At 42.4% G+C, this 20,792-nt stretch overlaps 1 protein-coding gene across 2 annotated transcripts in view; it reads left to right on the plus strand.

Moving 5' to 3' along the window:
- Positions 1–1,002: 1,002 nt before the first annotated feature.
- LOC138982724 (adhesion G protein-coupled receptor A3-like) overlaps positions 1,003–20,792 on the plus strand; it is a 72,352-nt gene continuing 52,562 nt past the window's right edge. The window contains exons 1-3 of one of the 2 annotated variants that reach the window (XM_070356046.1): positions 1,003–1,383; positions 2,011–2,478; positions 7,591–7,662. In XM_070356046.1, coding sequence (XP_070212147.1) covers positions 2,249–2,478; positions 7,591–7,662 — 302 coding nt within the window. In that variant the 5' untranslated portion in view covers positions 1,003–1,383; positions 2,011–2,248. Of the gene's footprint in view, positions 1,384–1,780; positions 2,479–7,590; positions 7,663–20,792 lie in introns of those variants that run through there. The other variant, XM_070356047.1, reaches the window with a different exon arrangement.

Genomic DNA, 20,792 nt, shown 5'->3' on the forward strand with positions numbered 1-20,792 from the left:
CGAGGAGGAGCCCGCAATCCTGGGCCTTCACTGGCTGCTTGATAGTCATGTCTTACTTCGAATAATTTTGTATATTCTTCACTGAGTCACTAAACACTAAACTTACCAGGTAGGCTGTGCAAAATATACTGACGCAATATGTAATGTAATGTAAATAGTCACGGTGATCTTGTAGGCCTACGAAACAGCAAGCCATGTAGTATTCTCTTACGTCAAAGCAAAGAAACGTCACTCTGGAAAGTGCAGCATGACTTGTTTGTTCTAACAATTCATCGAGGGGAATTAGCGAGCGCACATTTGTAAGTTCCATAATGACGTTTGTCTCGGTGACTCAGTTTGGCATCATAAGCAGTGGAAAAACAGGTCCCTGCCAGACTGACTTGATTGACAATCATGACCTCATTTACATGACTGATATACACACGTGTGGTTTGAACGATATTGTTATGTAATGACTGAGTGGTCTCTCTCACGTATCATGTCGGATAAATTTTTATGCAGTATATATGATCAGCATGATATTCACCCTGAAGTTACTTCAGTGACTGCCGACTTGACTGAACTGCCAAACAACTTGAAGTCTACAGCATGTTAAAACTAAGACATTACTATAGCCCATTTTGAAAGTGTCAAGCCGATGTGTTTCATGAAATTAAAATAATTAAGCTTATAGACGCCTGTTTCAATCTTCATACAGTCTAGTAAGTTTATTACTTTTTTCTTCTTCTCATGTTTTTTTCTCGGTCAGTCAAGTTATTTTTTTCGGATGTTAGCCCACCGCTGTACGCGGCTCGGAGAAGAGAATGTGGAAGAAAAATATGCACAGCTGTAGAGGAACAAGAGAAATATTAAAAGGAAAGGAGTATATCCCACTACCTCAACACACACGTTGCCTTTCTAAAACTTTCAGTCGATCATTGTTGCTCTCTTCGCCAGCACCGACCAATGAAAGCCACTGAACCGCGCGAACCCGTGACGTCACGAGAACAGAGAGGCAAGATGGCTCGCAATGTTTGGAAAAATCGCCGCACGCCTGACAAGGTAAACTAGTGTGCTAGTTGCCTGGATTGTGTTCTCCGTTCTGTTCGATGCACATTGTTGGATACGCTGTTAAACTGTGCTTCATCCTACTTCGTTGGATTTGTACTTGGAGAGCGGATTGCGTGCAATGGCGGCGAAAGCAGCGTGCAGATTTCTTGGTTCGGAGTGCGGGGCATGAGGGGCTCAGTCGCCCCAGTAGAGAAGATTCCTCCATTCAAGACCCGTACTGGTGTGGAGGGCTTTGCTGCTGGCTTCCCTCCCGAACCAAGCGTTGTGTGATTCAGAATGGATACTTTGACCAGGATTGATAATACGGGACGTTGTTTTCAGCACCGATCAGAGGTGCTTTGAATGAATGTGGAGGAGAAGGAGGAGGGAGGGAGGGAGGGGGTGTGAGGAAGCGTGACCCGATATCGGATTCCCTTGACATGATACCAGTCGGTAGGATCAAAGAGGGAGAAGCGCCTGTGCTTTCTTTAGCTGGCTTTGCTTCTCACCTTGCCTGCTTGAGTGTAGTGTTTTGCTATCTCCAGCCAGCTTCCTGTGCTTTTCGCCTAAAACAGTATCTACCGATGTAGCTAAAGTTGTCTCGATCTTTGTTGGAGGGTAACAGTAGGCCATTGAAATGAATATAAATGTATACAGACCTATCTGAACTAGCAGTAACAAGTAAATATATTCAAGCAGTGTTCAGCTTTTACTTTTAGTTCTTTTTTTTTTGTAGATATTTTCCAGAGGTTTTATTAAAATACACTTAGTAGAGCTATTGATTTGTTGATATTAGATTTAGATATTAGATGAAAAAAAATCTGTCAGTTTCACTAGTGTTGGCCAGTGGTAGGTTTTCAAAGAGCTCTGTATTACTATTAGGGTATAAATATTTTCAGACAGACCAGGATGGTGAAACTCAGTGACCAGGAAGGCTTAACTTTGAAATTATTTACTATCACAAAACTGCGTTATTTTCAGGAATCTGGAGAAACATGTGAATTGTGATGGATGCAGTATGATTATGACACAGTTTATGTGGGTCAGCCTCGGAATACCCTAAGAAGTCAACCATAGTCAGTGTTGCACCCAAGTGAAATTGAAAACAGAAATGAATAGGTGCTGGGTACCTGTGTTACCCCAGGTGTGAAAGTGACAGCCTGAACTGGGCAGGATGAGGTTCAGTCAGGTGTGAAAGTGACAGCCTGAACTGGGCAGGATGAGGTTCCAGTGGAGATGTACCCTGGTGCAAGGGAAGTACTGGTGGTCGTTGGCAGTGGTGCTGATGATGGTACTGGCGGTGGTGGTGGACGCGTGCGTCCCTGGCTGCCAGTGTACCATGGTGGGAACCAAGAAGAAGCAGAGAGGCAGGAGGGTGGAGTGTTCCAAGCACACTGCTCCCTTCACTTCACTTGCCCACCTCACCTTCCCACCTGACACTGTCCACTTGTAAGTATACCGCACATTGTTTAGGCCAAAAAAAAAATAGGTCTGTTTACGGTAACCCGACCGACCCTAGTTTTTAGGCCCGACCCTAATCTTTTTTTTGGATCGTCTGAAAAAAAAAAAAAACGCATCCAAAATAGAGCTGTTTGCGCTCAAACAGCAGACGACAGAAGGGAGGTAAGCTCAAAGTACTGTTTATAGTTATGTTGGGCAAAAACAGGGATTGATGAGAAGAAATGAACTGTGAAACATCATAGAGAGGGGAGAAAAAAAAAAGAAAAAAAAAGCCGACCTACCGACCCTATTTTTTCACCCTATGTTACCGTAAACAGACCTATTTTTTTTTTGGCCTTAGCTTCACACCTGTCCTGGCAATCAAACACCTGTCCTGGTAAACGTAGGCACTCATCCCCCTTCACATCCATTCTTGGAACAGTTCATTTATATTGTTGTCAGTTTATTTTAAGAAACTATTATACTGTTCAAAAAAAGAAACGCATAGCTTGTAATATTTGGTTAATTTAGTTATATGGCTACAAGGATATCCACCAAACTGCAGAAAATGTTTATCTGGTCGTCGACCTTTCGTCCATTGCCACAAGTGAGCTCTGCACGTGACGCATGCGTTATCAGTGGCTACAATGTCAAAATTGCTCATTTGGCATGACCACTCGTCATGCTTCAGTGTAATCTCGTGAAACTCGGGGAATATTGAGCTCTCACCATGTCTTCCAAAACCCATAAAAGCGGATTGTTCGCCACAAAGAAATCAGACGACAATTCAGCGACGAAAGATGGCCCGATTGAGCAGAGAAGACCGCCAAATTGCATTGGGTCGTTTACAAGCAGGCCAAAGTCAAAGTGCAATCGCCAGGCACTTCCACGTGTCCCAGAGCACCATCAGTAGACTGTGGGTCAGGTTTCAAGCCACTGGCTCCGTTGCTGACTTGCCACGAGCGGGAAGACCAAGGGCGACAACTGCTGCTCACGACCGCTTCATACGGCTCCGCCACCTCCGGAATCGTTTCCTGTCGGCCTCATCTTCTGTCCAGGCTCTCCCCGGGCCACACCGATTATCGGACCAGACCGTGCGGAACCGCCTGCATGAAGCTGGTTTGAGAGCTCGCAGACCTCACAGAGGAGCTGTCCTCACCCGCCGCCATCGCCAGAACCGAGTGCAGTGGGGCAACCAGCACCTTCGCTGGACCGTCCGGAATCACTGGAGACACGTGTGGTTCAGCGACGAGTCCTACTTCCTGCTCCAGCGACATGATGGTCGGAGGAGGGTCTACCGGAGAGTAAACGAACGTTACGCGCCCAACTGTGTGGATGAGGCACCCGTTCATGGTGGTGGAGGCGTCATGGTGTGGGGGGCGATCAATACCGCTGGAAGGAGCACCCTGGTGCACGTCCAAGGGCGCATAACTGCCCAGCGATACGTGGAGGAAATTCTGCGCCCACACGCCCTTCCTCTTCTGGCTGACCAGGATGCCATATTCCAGCAGGACAACGCTCGCCCGCACACAGCACGACTCACCACCCAGTTCCTCACCGACCACCATGTCCAGGTGCTTCCCTGGCCATCCATGTCGCCAGACATGAACCCGATAGAACACCTCTGGGATGAATTGGACAGACGTGTGCGCAGGCGAGAAGAAGCGCCGGCAAATCACCGCGATCAATTGCAGGCACTTCAGGAGGAGTGGGACACCATCCCACAGCAAGATATCCGGCATCTGATCCAGTCCATGCCCAGAAGGTGCCGGGCAGTTGTTGCTGCTCAAGGCAGTCACACCCCCTACTGACTTGACAGCCTCGGCACCCAATCGTATTGATTGACTGATTGATTTGAAGATGCAAATGAACTGTGTGTGCATTCAACTGTGTCCATACCAAATTTCAAACAAATAATCTAAATATTGGATTTTCTGTTAATTTTTTCGAAAAATAAAACAAATTTGGCAAGTAGCAACTATGCGTTTCTTTTTTTGAACAGTATAGTATTATAAGTATTTAACTTTAAGTTTAACTAAGTTTAAGGTATCAACTGTTGTTGTAGTCTTGTACACAGTACAGCTCTATCGCAGGTGAACATTCATTTTAATTTACAAGTATATATATAATATATATAAAATATATGCAACTGTATTATTTCTCTGTGTGTCACTGTGAGTGTGAGTGTTTCTGGGAATTGTGAGAAATAAGTAACTGAACCTGTCTGTCTCTGTGTGACAGTGTGTGATGCCTGAAGGAATGTTAAAACTCTTGCATCTTTTGCATGAAGTCATACATATATATACATGTATACAGTGGCCAAGGATCTGTCAAGGAGTCTAAAAAGTGTTACAATTTGTAGACTTTTTTTTTAAACCTCCTTAAATTTACATGAATAAACATCTCGGTACTCCTGTCCTTCAATTGCAGCATTTTATTTAACAGTAAAGTGTTCGGTTTATCAAATATTTGCAGATAAAGCACAAATGATTGTATGTTACATTTACACCATAACATAATTTTAAGGTGCTGTCATTTTCTTAGGTTCAGCTTTAGGCAATTGTTTCACTATCCGATGGCTTGATGGCTGAATGTAGAGTTGATCTCAGATCTGTACTAAAGCAACACTTGAAAAAAGTTGCTCCTGCTTCAATATATAAGCAAAATCATTTATCCGTTAGTTACTTTACACCAAAGCTCAGAATCAAAGATACAATTCAACATTATACACTGTTTTTAAGAAATTCTCTATGGAAGTACAGAAAAGGTTCCAGTAAATGTTCATGTCATTTGTTTTGCAAACCTTAACCTCAATCATCAGGTTATTAGGCCCCCCCAAAAAATAGTCTGTTTACAGTAACATAGGCAAAAAAAATAGGGTCGGTAGGTCGGGATATTTAATTTTTTTTATTTATTTTTTTTCTCTCCCAAAAACCATATTTTTAAGTTATTTTGCCAAAAAACAAAGATTTTTTTTATTTTTATTTATTTTTTAATTTTTTTAATTATTATTATTTTTTTCTTCCCCAAATGCAAAAATAAAGTCAAAGGTCGCGCGAAAAAATAGGGTCGGTCGGGATACCGTAAGCAGACTATTTTGTTGTTGTTGGCCTTACGTAATTTGAAAAAAGCACGGTCAGCGGTGTAGAAATGATCAAATCACCCTCTTTAAATATTTTTACACTATTTTTGTCTGCAGTTTTGTGAGTTAGAAACAAGAAATCATAACAAATCACGATAGAATAGTTAGGTTGGTACTCCAAAGTCAATTTTCTCAGCATCCAGGCGATGGACAGACATCAATTTGGTTATGGATAGAATCTGCATGAGGAATACTTCATAACTGTATTGTTTATATTGTAGTCATTTAAAAACAGAATAAAATACAAAGTAATAAAAGTATCCAGAACAGGATTTTTGCATTTGGACACCTTGACAGATTCCTGACCATGATTCTCTAAAAAGAAACCACACACACATGGAAACTCCCAGCATTCCCATAATGTAAGTATGACTGACTACATGGTGGGGGAAACTCCCAGCATTCCCGTAATGTAAGTATGACTGACTATACATGGTGGGGGAAACTCCCAGCATTCCCGTAATGTAAGTATGACTGACTATACATGGTGGGGGAAACTCCCAGCATTCCCGTAATGTAAGTATGACTGACTATACATGGTGGGGGAAACTCCCAGCATTCCCGTAATGTAAGTATGACTGACTATACATGGCGGGGGAAACTCCCAGCATTCCCGTAATGTAAGTATGACTGACTATACATGGTGGGGGAAACTCCCAGCATTCCCGTAATGTAAGTATGACTGACTATACATGGTGGGGGAAACTCCCAGCATTCCCGTAATGTAAGTATGACTGACTATACATGGTGGGGGGAAAGACCCATGCATGTAAAACAGCCCACTCATGTCTACTAGTGTACATGGAAGTCGCAGTCCTACGAATGCAGCTAGAAGAAAAAGAAGAATTTACTGCTGTAGTTGTTGCTCGTTAAATAACATAGCATGCTATTTAGATAAGACTAATGCTTTCATTTTGAACTGGAAAATCATTGTTAGTAGTTACTGTTAGTGTTACTGGTGCACCTGACATTGACAATAAGTTAAGCTGAAAAAGACAGCTAAGGGACCTTGCATGGGTTCAAGTATCAAACATAATAATCATGATCACTTATGAATTGCCCCTTCTCACCAGAGCTCAAGGCCATGTATCCTAGCAAAAACACACCTGCACACACACACACACACACACACACACACACACACACACACACACACACACACATCAGGGCCGGACTAGGCTAAGAGGAGGGGGGGTGGTTGCTAGAGGTGGTCCAGGGGGATATCCCCCCTGACGGCAGGGGCTGATCAGTTCATTGTATGGGGGGGGGGGGGGGGGGGGGTTTCAAAAGTATATTGTGAAGATATGGGTGTGAAGGCGCAAAGCGCCGAGCCGACGGCGCGAAGCGCCTAGCTTGCTAGGGGGGTCCGGGGGCATGCCCCCCCGGAAAATTTTGAAAAAAAGGATGCAAAATGGTGCAATCTGGTGCATTCTGAGGATGATCATTACCAGTTTCAGGCAGCAGATTTTGTCACTGATTATAACCCCCAAAATTGAAACTCAATGTAAAATAAAGAAATGCATACCTCATTCAATATTTTCATATTTTTATATTTTTATATTTATAAGGTGGGTCCGGAAACCCTAGAAACCCCCCCCCCTCGTCCGCCCCTGGGCGGGGTCAAGGGGCAGTGCCCCTTGTGGGGGTCAGGGGGCGAAGCCCCCTGAAACTGATGGGTAGGTCATATTCTGAGATAAGAAAATGGTCGCTCCTTGCATGAAACGGCATAAAATAAGCAATAATAAAAAATGTTTTAAATAAGTTAGGTACATGTTCAGGCTAGGGGGGGGGGGGGGGGGGTTGCGCAACCCCCATAACCCCCCCGGTAGTCCGGCCCTGCACACACACACACAACTAAAAGCTTCGATCCACTCATATTGGTCTACAACCTTATCCCTACAAATGTACAATGTATACATACAAATTGAACATTCATCGAGTTGAAACATGTGGTTGAACATTTGTTGTCTGTCTTGCAGGGACCTGACACAAAATCAACTGACGCTGCTGAAAGAACGGTCGTTCATTGAACTGTCCATGCTGCGCAAACTGTGAGTTGAAGGCATTGATCACTCTCTCCGCTGTCTCTCTTGATTTTTGCTGTTGACATTGTTCTTCCACCTCAGGTCCTCCATTGAGCAAAATGCTGGCCCAGCTTTGTGGGGGGAAGATGGGCAGCAACAGGACATATTTTCTCCTTGTGTACACTGCAGCACTTGGCAGGCTCTGCTGGCTATAGTTCAATAGTATCATCGATTCAGAATTATTATTCATTTCATGTGTACGGGGATGAAACTGAAAACAGTGACAGGTTTTGTGAGTAGGGCAAGGTTTGATTTGTCAAAGTAGAATCAGTAGATCAATTAATTAGAATACTGCGTGATGATTTATGAAAGATTATGATACTGATACTGATAGCACTAATTTAAAAACACTGACACTGACAGTGCTTGCTTTCAGTTCTATTTAAAAAAAAAATTTATACAACAGCCGTACAGGAAATAAGGTTGCGCAGCAAACAAGCTCATTACTGTTTCAGTGTTTGTACTTTGTCAGTTTGTGCCTTTACCTTTCTATTAAAAAGTAGTGTAGCAGTAGATGGGACTCTACAAATTACAATACAATACATGGTGGGGGAAACTGTGAAAGGTGAATGCTCGCCTAATAGGCTACTGAGCTTTACTGGCCGATGTGAATGCGTTATATATATTGTGTGACTAGGTCAGTTGGGCTTGTATTGAAAACATTCCAAATTTCCTGGCTACAGATACTGAGATAGTTACATCGTCTGTTCATCAGAGACAGTTCCAATTGTCTTTCCTTTCTCAGTTTACATGGCGAGTTCCATGCTTCCCAAATGCTACGGAGAGAATGTTTAAACTACCAGCAAAGGATCAGAACAATGCGTCAGATTAAAAAAAGAGTATCCGCCAGTTATCCAAGACCAGTTATCCAAGACCAGTTATCCAAGACCAGTTATCCAAGACCAGTTATCCAAGACCAGTTATCCAAGACCAGTTATCCAAGACCGAGGCTTGAGAGCACCACTGCATTATAGTGCATGTAGACAACTCATACAATGTGTACATTGAATGACCCAGCAAGTCTGACCAAATACTTACATACATATTTATGTAATACTAGAATGAATACCCGCTTCGCCGGGTAGCCGGCTTCGCCGGGAAGAAGTACTTAGAGCCGTACGCCGGCTTCGCCGGGTCCGAACAATGGACCCGCCAAGCTTAGGTCCCTCCCAGATTCGTGGAATGGGAACAGCACGAAAATGATTCAGTGGCCATAATGCCATTCCTGACCATATCGAGTCCCATCCTTGTCGACGAATGTAACCGTGTTAATCACCTTTGGAGGCGAACTCCACTCAAACAGGACTGAGCAAGTTATGGCTTCTCAAAGGAAGGCCCGTACATAAAATTACACAAAAGCCGCCAGACCAGATCACAAACAGAACTGAACAATGCACAGGTGTTGCTTACATAGAGACACACACACTCACACACACACAGACAAAAACACAGAGAAGCCGTATCTATAGAGAGATAGATGACAGTGTATTTTTCGCGTGGCTATAAATTGATTCGACCTTTGCACTTTTACAGTGAGGATAATTTACGGGTCCAATTTACGTTCTGTACACTGCGTTGACCTTCTAAAAATAGAAACAGTAACAGAACGCCGGGAATATCCGAAGACGCTCCACTCACACAAAAGTGCACCAAACGAAGGAAGGGAGGTAAACGCTGAAAACCTGGAGAAGATGAGAAGATAAGGAAGAGTTACTTATAATGGTGAAATGAACACAAAACCCAAAATTAGTTCAGCGCTGCGCGCTGAGAGCACGTGTTGAAATATCTGATCGATGATATTGTGTCCGGGGTGTAGCTGAATACGGTGTCCAAATTTGAAAAAGATCCACCGAGAAGTTTGGCGTTGTGATGTGGTGTAGCGGCTATGGTGTGTCGGTATGGGGGCCCGGGTAGCTGAGATGGAACCAAAATAGCTGAGGTGGAACCAAAATCGGTTCCGCGCTGCGCGCTGAGAGCACGTGTTGAAATATCTCATCGATGAGGTTGTTACCGGGGTCTCTCTATCAGAATGACACAGCTCGAAAGGCACTCACCTTAGCCCTGATCGACGAACAGTACCCAAAAGAGGCGTGGATCCATGTATACACCGATGGATCAGCAACTAACGCCGTGCTCAATGGAGGTGCAGGCATTCTCATCCAGTTCCCTGGGGGACATACAGCTACATCCAGCGTTGCCACTGGCAAACACTGCACAAACTATAAAGCAGAAGCAGAAGCTCTCATGCAGGCCGCCTCCTTCGTTCAGGACTCCGCAGACCCTTGCTACCAAGTTGTCTTTCTCTCGGACGCCCTTTCAGTCCTTCAGGCCCTAGAGAACGACAAACTCCCACAGCTGGCCAAAACATTACAGATGGTCAGACAAACCAGAAGAGTTGTCCTCCAGTGGATACCAGCACACTGTGGGATACCAGGAAATGAAAGGGCAGATGAGCTGGCAAAAGAAGGAGCCGTGGAAGACCAACCTGAAAACAGTGTCAGCTTTAGTGAGCAGAAGACAATCATCAAGGCATTGATGAGGCCAAGGACAAACAGAGATGACTACCACACAATGTCCAGAGAGCAGCAAGTCAACCTCATCAGGCTGCGTACTGGCCACAACAGGCTCAATGCTCACATGAACCGAAAGTTCAAGCTGGCGCCATCACCAACCTGTGCCTGCGGTCAAGAGGACCAAACAGCGGAACACATCTTACAGCGATGTCCCTTACTAGATGAGGAACGAAAAGAAGTGTGGCCGTCACCAACTCCCTTGCAGACCAAACTATACGGCAGTCGACAGGAGTTGGAGAAAACGACAACATTTATCACCAGTGCTGGACTGATTGTGTAACCTCTGCGAACGCCAAGAAGAAGAAGAAGAGACTCGGGGTCTCTCTGAATAAGCCCACCAAATTTGAAGCAGATCCATCGAGAACCTTGGCCGCGCATCGCGCACAGACAGATACACAGACAGACACACAGACACTAGTCGTATATATATATAGATACATGTAGTTCTACAAAATAAAAGAAAGAGCCATAAATCATCTGTGCTGCAGCAGGCTAGTAGTAGTATCAGGGAAAATATATATAATGAGAAAACACAATTTTTCAGTCTGATATTAATTGGGCGAAGTCTACTTCATGAAGCTTTGGCACTAATGTTTTGGTAAAAAAGGCGCTCTCTTCGCAAAGTCAACTTTTGGCTCAAATAAGGAAGGCCTTTAACTTAGTTTAAGTTAAACTGTGAAAGAAAGAAGAAGAAATCTTACTCTTAGGGGCTTCAGTTCAACCAGAATGTCATTCTTTCCGTTTCACTGTATTAGAGAACATGCAGCTTGTAATGAGATTCACAGAGAAGCAATGCTGTGATTCATGATGACCCATAAAGGCTTTGAAATGCTCCTTTTTGCTTGAACTTCAGAGCGTTTGTGGCTCACCTAATTTGCATGCAATCAGAGATTCTTTATGGTTCAAAGCCAGCACGACGTAGTGTCAGGGCTTCATGGAAAATTGGCATTGCGATAGGCTGATTGGCGGCAATTGCATTTCATCTGCCGAATGCAGAGTTGATGAGGTGATCGTCTGGTTACAACTGATCATGTCATGTTGTGACTGGAATGTTGTCAATTTATGACAGAACAACTCAGAAAGAATGGAAATTGGAATCATTTATTGATTTAGCATAATAGTTACATGTACTTTTGATAAGTTCTTATTAATATTATTCTGTGTGTGTGTTTGCATTGCGAAAATTATGCATTGTTTATCAGGGAAGGGGTAATGATACTGCGACATCAGACCACTTTTTTTGTTTTGTTAGTGTTGATTAGTTGGTTTTGAAAACTACGTAAAATTTCCCAGTCAGATGTCCAAGGTGGTCAATGTGTAGACTGGGCTGCAGGTTGCTTGCCTTAATCATGTTGAGGAAGTAAACTATTGCAAAGTTGTGTATTAAGCTGTTGCTGTAATTATTATGTTGGTATTGTTACCATTACTGTTGGCATCTTGTATACTTGAAACTTCTTCGTCTTCTTGTCAATCGCTGTTGTAAGGAAATCTAACATCTTGAGTTGAAACAGTTGATTTGAAAATGGGAGGATTCGGGAAGGAGTTGGCCTCCCTTCTCACATTTTAGGAGAACAGATTTTCCTTCCTTATCTCCCTCCTTCCTCTTCTAATATTTTTGTTGTACTTGTGTCAGAACAGTCTGCTGGTGGTACTGGTAGTCAGCGAAGAATTGTGCAGTCCATCCAGTATCTGACTTTCAGCATTTGATTTTAAAGTATCCTCTTTTTTGTGGATCATCCCAAAAGCAAATGATTGTATCCATGATCCAGCCCGTTTCAAAAGCAACAGGATTGCTAACTGACCCTTTTTTTTGTGTGTGTCTGACTGAGGGTAAAGCTTCAGTGTGCATAGATGTGTTAGTGGCCAGGCCTTTCCCTCTTGCTAAGGGCTCCCCATGGACAGGGGGTGAAGGTTAGGTTGGGCCCCGCGTGACGGGAAACTTAATGATCCACTATTGATCTCCGCTGGGGACAGGGGCCGCTATTGATTTTGCTGACAGTCTCAGAGTGGCCTCCCTCCTAGACCTGCAGGATTGTGTGGTGTCAGCAGGTCTTGGGCTCCCTGTCAAAATCTAATTGTGTGGCGCTGGAGAATCAATTATGAGCTAAGCTTAGGCCTAAAAAAAAAATAGGTGTGGTTACGGTAACCCGACCTACCCTATTTTTTGGGGCCGACCCTATAACTTTTTATTACATAAATTGTCAAAAAAATACACACAAAAAACAAGTAAACGAGTGCAGAAAACGCAATGAAAGCGAAAGCGCCCGAGTCGCACACTTATTTCCCTGTCAAGTAGGTTTAATTTGTACACATTATAAAAAAAAAGTAAAAAAAAAAAAAAGTGATTGCCTACCTTCCTACCCTATTTTTTTTGGCTATGTTACCGTAACCACACCTATTATTTTTTTTGGCCTTATCAGACTTGCGGATCTTGTGTTTTGAATTCTGTTTGGTAAACTTCCTTAAAGTGTGGACTGTTTTATCTGAACTTGTTAAGGTAATTGTCACACTCCACTGTAGCCAGGGATGAATACTATGACCCTTTCAGTTTCACTATTTCTTGTTATGCTTGTTTGGTCTGACCCGGAATGCTATTGGTTGAAGGAATGTTACAAAAACAGTTATCTTGCTTGATCCTCATCATCTCCCTCAATGTGTTATTATTAAGTAGTTGTTTGTTATGACCGTAAGTTCTTTATAGCTTCATATCAGTGAGTGTATGGCATTAGTAAATAAATCATTTTATTTTCTACTTTTTTTACTTCGAAATACTGTACAAGTTACAAGTCACATTGCGAAAATTAAGTGATTTTTATATATCAGCTGTGTAAATAAAAACATTGGAGCATTCTGAACTGCATGGAAAATGCTAGCTCCGCATAATGTATCGTACCTATGACAAACTTCTTCATCAAGTAAATACTTGTATTTGTAATACACACCGCTTAAAAGTATAAAAAGCCTATGCATAATTCAGAACTTGGGTCAGAACCTGAGGGCAAGTTGTGTATTAAGCGTGTGTAATCACTAAATAGCTTTCTAAATCAGCTGGGTTCCTTATTCAATCATTTGTAATGTTATCTTGTATTAGTTCTAAGATTTCCAGACATTCCAAGTAATGCATACATGCAGAGTGACTCTACTTGCTGAGCCAGTCAGTTGTAGAACTTGTACAGTTTACAGGCATTGTAAAGTTATGGCTGCATATTGCTGACTGTTTCAACCTGCCCATTATCTGTAAAAGCTGGGAAGGTTTTTGCTTCAGCAACTGGAGGTTGTGCTGAGGGAATTAGAGGGCTGTCTGACACACAAGCCCCCTGGCCAAAAATAGACCCTTACCTGCTCGCTCTCTGAGTCTCTCCGGTCTGTTTTTCCCTTTCAGCAATGCCTTACTACACTCCTTTCTCTTTGTCAGAACCCATAGGTGCTACTGCTAGCTTCCAACGCAAAGGTTATGATATTAACCAGTATTGGAAAAGAGAACATGTCGCGTAAGGCGAAATTACTACATTTAGTCAAGCTGTGGAACTCACAGAATGAAACTGATCGCACTGCATTTTTTCACAATGACCGTAGTCCGCCGCTTGTGCAAAACGGAGTGAAACTGACGAGCCTGTTCAGCGCGGTAGTGGTTTGGCTGTGCTGCATAGCACGCTTTTCTGTACCTCTGTTCGTTTGAACTTTCTGAGCGTGTTTTTAATCCAAAGTTGAAACATATCATATCTATATGTTTTTGGAATCAGGAACCGACAAGGAATAAGATGAAATTGTTTTTAAATCGATTTCGGAAATTTGATTTTGATAATATTTTTTATATTCTTAATTTTCAGACCTTGTTTTTAATCCGAATATAACATATTTATATGTTTTTGGAATCAGAAAATGATGAAGAATAAGATGAACGTAAATTTGGATTGTTTTATAAAAAAATAATTTTAATTACAATTTTCAGATTTTTAATGACCAAAGTCATTAATTCATTTTTAAGCCACCAAGCTGAAATGCAATACCGAAGTCCGGCCTTCGTCGAAGATTGCTTGGCCAAAATTTCAATCAATTTGATTGAAAAATGAGGGTGTGACAGTGCCGCCTCAACTTTTACAAAAAGCCGGATATGACGTCATCAAAGACATTTATCGAAAAAAAGAAAAAAAAATCCGGGGATATCATACCCAGGAACTCTCATGTCAAATTTCATAAAGATCGGTCCAGTAGTTTAGTCTCAATCGCTCTACACACACACAGACACACACACACACACACACACACACACATACACCCCGACCCTCGTCTCGATTCCCCCTCTATGTTAAACAAGTCGCGTAAGGCGAAAGTACTACATTTAGTCAAGCTGTGGAACTCACAGAATGAAACTGAACGCACTGCATTTTTTCACAATGACCGTAGTCCGCCGCTTGTGCAAAACGGAGTGAAACTGACGAGCCTGTTTAGCGCGGTAGTGGTTTGGCTGTGCTGCATAGCACGCTTTTCTGTACCTCTCTTCGTTTGAACTTTCTGAGCGTGTTTTTAATCCAAACATATCATATCTATATGTTTTTGGAATCAGGAACCGACAAGGAATAAAATGAAATTGTTCTAAAATCGATTTCGGAAATTTGATTTTGATCATAATTTTTATATTGTTAATTTTTAGACCTTGTTTTTAATCCGAATATAACATATTTATATGTTTTTGGAATCAGAAAATGATGAAGAATAAGATGAACGTAAATTTGGATTGTTTTATAAAAAAATAATTTTAATTACAATTTTCAGATTTTTAATGACCAAAGTCATTAATTAATTTTTAAGCCACCAAGCTGAAATGCAATACCGAAGTCCGGCCTTCGTCGAAGATTGCTTGGCCAAAATTTCAATCAATTTGATTGAAAAATGAGGGTGTGACAGTGCCGCCTTGACTTTTACAAAAAGCCGGATATGACGTCATCAAAGACATTTATCGAAAAAAATCAAAAAAAATCCGGGGATATCATACCCAGGAACTCTCATGTCAAATTTCATAAAGATCGGTCCAGTAGTGTACTCTCAATCGCTCTACACACACACACGCACGCACACGCACACACACACACACACACACACACACACACAAACACAAACACACACATACACCACGACCCTCGTCTCGATTCCCCCTCTATGTTAAAACATTTATTCAAAACTTGACTAAATGTAAAACAAGTCGCGTAAGGCGAAAATACAATATTTAGTCAAGTAGCTGTCGAACTCACAGAATGAAACTGAACGCAATGCCATTTTTCAGCAAGACCGTATACTCGTAGCATCGTCAGTCCACCGCTCATGGCAAAGGCAGTGAAATTGACAAGAAGAGCGGGGTAGTAGTTGCGCTAAGCCTAAGAAGGATAGCACGCTTTTCTGTACCTCTCTTTGTTTTAACTTTCTGAGCGTGTTTTTAATCCAAACATATCATATCTATGATATGTTTTTGGAATCAGGAACCGACAAGGAATAAGATGAAAGTGTTTTTAAATTGATTTGGAAAATTTAATTTTGATAATAATTTTTATATATTTAATTTTCAGAGCTTGTTTTTAATCCGAATATAACATATTTATATGTTTTTGGAATCAGCAAATGATGGAGAATAAGATAAACGTAAATTTGGATCGTTTTATAAATTTTTATTTTTTTTTTACAATTTTCCGATTTTTAATGACCAAAGTCATCAATTAATTTTTAAGCCACCAAGCTGAAATGCAATACCGAAGTCCGGGCTTCGTCGAAGATTACTTGACCAAAATTTCAACCAATTTGGTTGAAAAATGAGGGCGTGACAGTGCCGCCTCAACTTTCACGAAAAGCCGGATATGACGTCATCAAAGACATTTATCAAAAAAATGAAAAAAACGTTCGGGGATTTCATACCCAGGAACTCTCATGTCAAATGTCATAAAGATCGGTCCAGTAGTTTAGTCTGAATCGCTCTACACACACACACACACACACACACACAGACACACACACACACACGCACATGTATACACCACGACCCTCGTTTCGATTCCCCCTCGATGTTAAAATATTTAGTCAAAACTTGACTAAATATAAAAAGGCCTGACCTCATAGTTGCCGTACAATTGGATTTTTAAAATCTGCCTTACAAAATTTAAGGGATGAACAGATTCTGTAAGTTAGGACAGTTCATGACAAAGATCAGACCTTACAGCAGAAAATTGATAATACTGTATAAGACCAAGCTGGATTCTTTAAAGCTGTTCTGCAAAATTTGAATAAAAATGTGATTTGAACATAATAGAGAATAGTTCTTCTTCTTCTTCGTTCATGGGCTTAGACTCCCACGTTCACTCATGTTTTTTAGCACGAGTGGATTTTTACGTGTATGACCGTTTTTACCCCGCCATTCAGGAAGCATACGCCGATTTCGGGGGAGGCATGCTGGGTATTTTCGTGTTTCTATAACCCACCGAACTCTGACATGGATTACAGGATCTTTTCCGTGTGCACTTGGTCTTGTGCTTGCGTGTAAACACGAAGGGGGTTAAGTCACTGGCAGGTCTGCACATAAGTTTGTTTGTTTTGTTCGTTCATGGGCTGAAACTCCCACGGCTTTTACGTGTATGACCGTTTTTACCCCGCCATTTAGGCAGCCGGAGGAAGCATGCTGGGCATTTTCGTGTTTCTATAACCCACCGAACTCTGACATGGATTACAGGATCTTTTTCGTGCGCACCTGGTCTTGTGCTTGCGTGTACACACGGGGGTGTTCGGACACCGAGGAGAGTCTGCACACAAAGTTGACTCTGAGAAATAAATCTCTCGCCGAACGTGGGGACGAACTCACGCTGACAGCGGCCAACTGGATACAAATCAAGCGCGCTAGCGACTGAGCTACATCCCCGCCCTTGCACATAAGTTGACCTGGGAGATCGGAAAAATCTCCACTCTTAACCCACCAGGCGGCAGCGACTGGGATTCGAACTCACGACCTCCCGATTAGGAGGCCGATGTCTTACCACCACGCCACTGCGCCCGTCATATATATGTAGAGAATAGTGAAATGACATGAATGCACAGCGCGTCATGCAGCAGTCACCCTTCAGCAAATTGAGTTGAAAAAGAAACTGTGCTGGTTGTTTTGTTTTGAGAGAGGGAGTGAAATTGTTTTAGATTACATTTTCCAATGTAAACAGTTCACTTTGCTCTCTTCAGCTTGACGCCCTGGCCTCCTCCCCGTGGTTTTAATGCTGTGTTGTTCGGTGCGCGGCAGTGAGGTAGAGAAAGTTAGACAAGGAAAATGTTACTTTTGTGTATCTTCAATACTTGCCCCATAGTGAGAGTGAGAGATAAGAGGGGCAACTACATTCCAAAATCTGCACTGATCGGTAAACTTGCTTGAAAATTGAAATGGGGAACTTTGAAAGTGTTCTCCATGGTTGGCTGTTTTAAATGACCTGTTTACCTGTTGCTATGTTTATTGGGTTAAATTTGAATACTACCATTTTCCTGCTTAATAGCTTTCGTTGCCTGCTTTCTGGTCTGTTTTGGAGATAAAATGAAAAAGTTCATGAAATTCATCCTGATTGTGAGAATTTGTTGGGGTGGGTCAATGATTTTAAATGTAAATCAAATATGTGTGATTGTAAAAAAAAAACAGAGAGAGAGTTAATGCGAGAGAAAGAGAGAGACTGAGACTTTGTGCGCGAGTTATGACAGAGACTTTGTGCGCGAGTTATGACAACATAATTTTGGTATGTTTGGCCATTATTTCAACAACAACATAATTTTGGTATGTTTGGCCATTATTTCAACAACAACATAATTTTGGTATGTTTGGCCATTATTTCAACAACAACATAATTTTGGTATGTTTGGCCATTATTTCAACAACAACATAATTTTGGTATGTTTGGCCACTATTTCAACAACAACATAATTTTGGTATGTTTGGCCATTATTTCAACAACAACATAATTTTGGTATGTTTGGCCATTATTTCAACAACAACATAATTTTGGTATGTTTGGCCATTATTTCAACAACAACATAATTTTGGTATGTTTGGCCATTATTTCAACAACAACATAATTTTGGTATGTTTGGCCATTATTTCAACAACAACATAATAGAAAATAATGCCATTACCAAGGAACTGTTCAACTTCAAGCCTAAATTGGAGGTTTTTTTGCCTGTGCTACGACTGTACATGTATGTAAATTAACAATGCAGACGTGATGGAAATGAAGTGGACGACTTGACACTTACTCGCAAGTGGGTCTGTCATGCATACACTGTACGGTCAAGTATTGTACCTAGGTCCACCCTGGCCTGCTGAGAACTGATGTCTTTATGCCTTGACCAGTATTTGACCTGGGGACATTTATGTTAAGTCCCGAATTCTGTATCACTACTTCCAAGTATTATTAGTAATACTGTACACTATATGACTCGGTGACTGTATGGTCCGTCTTCAGAAAGTATTGTTAATTCACCTAGGTGTGTAAACAGAATGCACGTGCTTGTGCGTGCGAGAGAGAGAGAGAGAGAGAGAGAGAGAGAGAGAGAGAGAGAGAGAGAGAGAGATTAATTTATGCTCTTTCAAGTTTCATTCCTCGTCGGGGTCGTAGATGCATTAGTCAGCTATTCCGTTCCTGTACTTCAGAGTCAGAAGAGGGGGCAAAGAGAGAGGAGGAGGGGGTGCCGTTAGGTACGGTAAAGTCACAGTGTAGCGGATCCGCGTAGCTAGGTGGCCTTGCTGTGGTTCTTGCTTACCAGTACTACTGTGCGGGGAAATCGGCACATCTTTCTCGTTCTCTCTCCCTGCACGGCAGGGGCTCTAGCGCTTGGCGGCGGTTTACCTGCCCGAACTAATCCACTTATAATGAATGGTAGCTGCACCGTAAAGGTACCACGGAAACATGTTGATGGCGGCTTGTCTGAAATTGTAATAAGCCCTTCCTCCTCCTCCTCCCTCTCCTCATCCATACCTCCCTCCCTGTCTCCGTCTGGCTGTTGAGTGGCCTTTTTGCCCCCTGGAGAATGTGTACCATGCAGACTGAATCGCGGAAAGGTACCGGTGATGGGCTGTGTGATTCCTGTATGGCTATCTGCCTGTGTGATTTACTGCAAATGAACGCAGCGCAGGTTTTTGACAAGGAACGTCTCCGTGATTGAAAGTGGCGCCAGAGCCAGGAACTGGACTGCTCGTGATACTCGTACAGGCGTTAATATAAATACGCAGCAAGCTGTGAACTGTCGCCTCATAAACAGCTTCGTTTAATTTAGTATACATCCGGAGATGTTGCTTGCTGTAAAATTATCCACGTGATACAGCTGTGGCACTTGTGAGGTAATGCTAATCCAACATCATGTCATACGCCGACGAAATCAAATATTTCTGAATTTACCAGCCAGCTGAAACCAGAACGCCCTATCATTTTGATTACATTCTGGCGTGCACGAAGAACAATTTAAAAATGGAAAGTGAAAAATCTTGAAATGCCCTGCATTATCCTAATATTCAAATCAGAAAATCCTCTCTCTCTCTCTCTCTCTCTCTCTCTCTCTCTCTCTCTCTCTCTCTCTCTCTCTCTCTCTCTCTCTCTCTCTCTTTATTCACTCTCTTTTGTTTTTATCAGTGGTCGTTTGCAGAGGGTCGTTTATCACTGACAAGATTGTGCGCCGAAACTCGAACAGAAAGTAACAAAGAAGAAATTGTTGAAGGATTACCGCCAGCCGTGGATGACAGTGTGTGCAACTCTATCCTCCCCACCCCGACAGTGTGTTTGAGTGTGTGTGAGTGTGTGTGTGTGTGATGATCTTGACTGGGTTAAATCAAGTTGAAATTCCTTGGAACGTGTACAGTTTCGTGCATGCACACATGAATTATTTCTTGAAGCAAAAAAAACAACAACCTGAAGGATAGCAGTAGTTTGATTTCTGAGAATGTCGTATTGAGAAAGCTAATTTATCACGCAGTTTTTGTTGTTTGTTTGTTTGTTTGCTTAACGCCCAGTCCACCACGAAGGGTGATATCAGGGCGGTGCTGCTTTGACATTTAACGTGCGGCACACACAAGACAGAAGTCGCAACACAGGCTTCATGTCTCACCCAGTCACATTATTCTGACACCGGACCAACCAGTCCTAGCACTAACCCCATAATGCCAGACGCCAGGCGGAGCAGCCACTAGATTGCCACTTTTAAAGTCTTCGAACCCACGACCTCCCGCTCACTGGGCGGACGCCTTACCACTAGGCCACCGTGTTGAGGTAGTTTTTACATTTTGTCAAGTTTTGACTAAATGTTTTAACATAGAGGGGGAATCGAGACGAGGGTCGTGGTGTATGTGTGTCTGTGTGTGTGTGTGTGTCTGTCTGTGCGTGTGTGTGTGTAGAGCGATTCAGACTAAACTACTGGACCGATCTTTATGAAATTTGACGTGAGAGTTCCTGGGAATGATATCCCCGGACGTTTGTTTTCATTTTTTCAATAAATACCTTTGATGATGTCATATCCGGCTTT

Source organism: Littorina saxatilis, linkage group LG12 (genome assembly GCF_037325665.1).
Source record: "Littorina saxatilis isolate snail1 linkage group LG12, US_GU_Lsax_2.0, whole genome shotgun sequence".
Taxonomy (NCBI): domain Eukaryota; kingdom Metazoa; phylum Mollusca; class Gastropoda; order Littorinimorpha; family Littorinidae; genus Littorina; species Littorina saxatilis.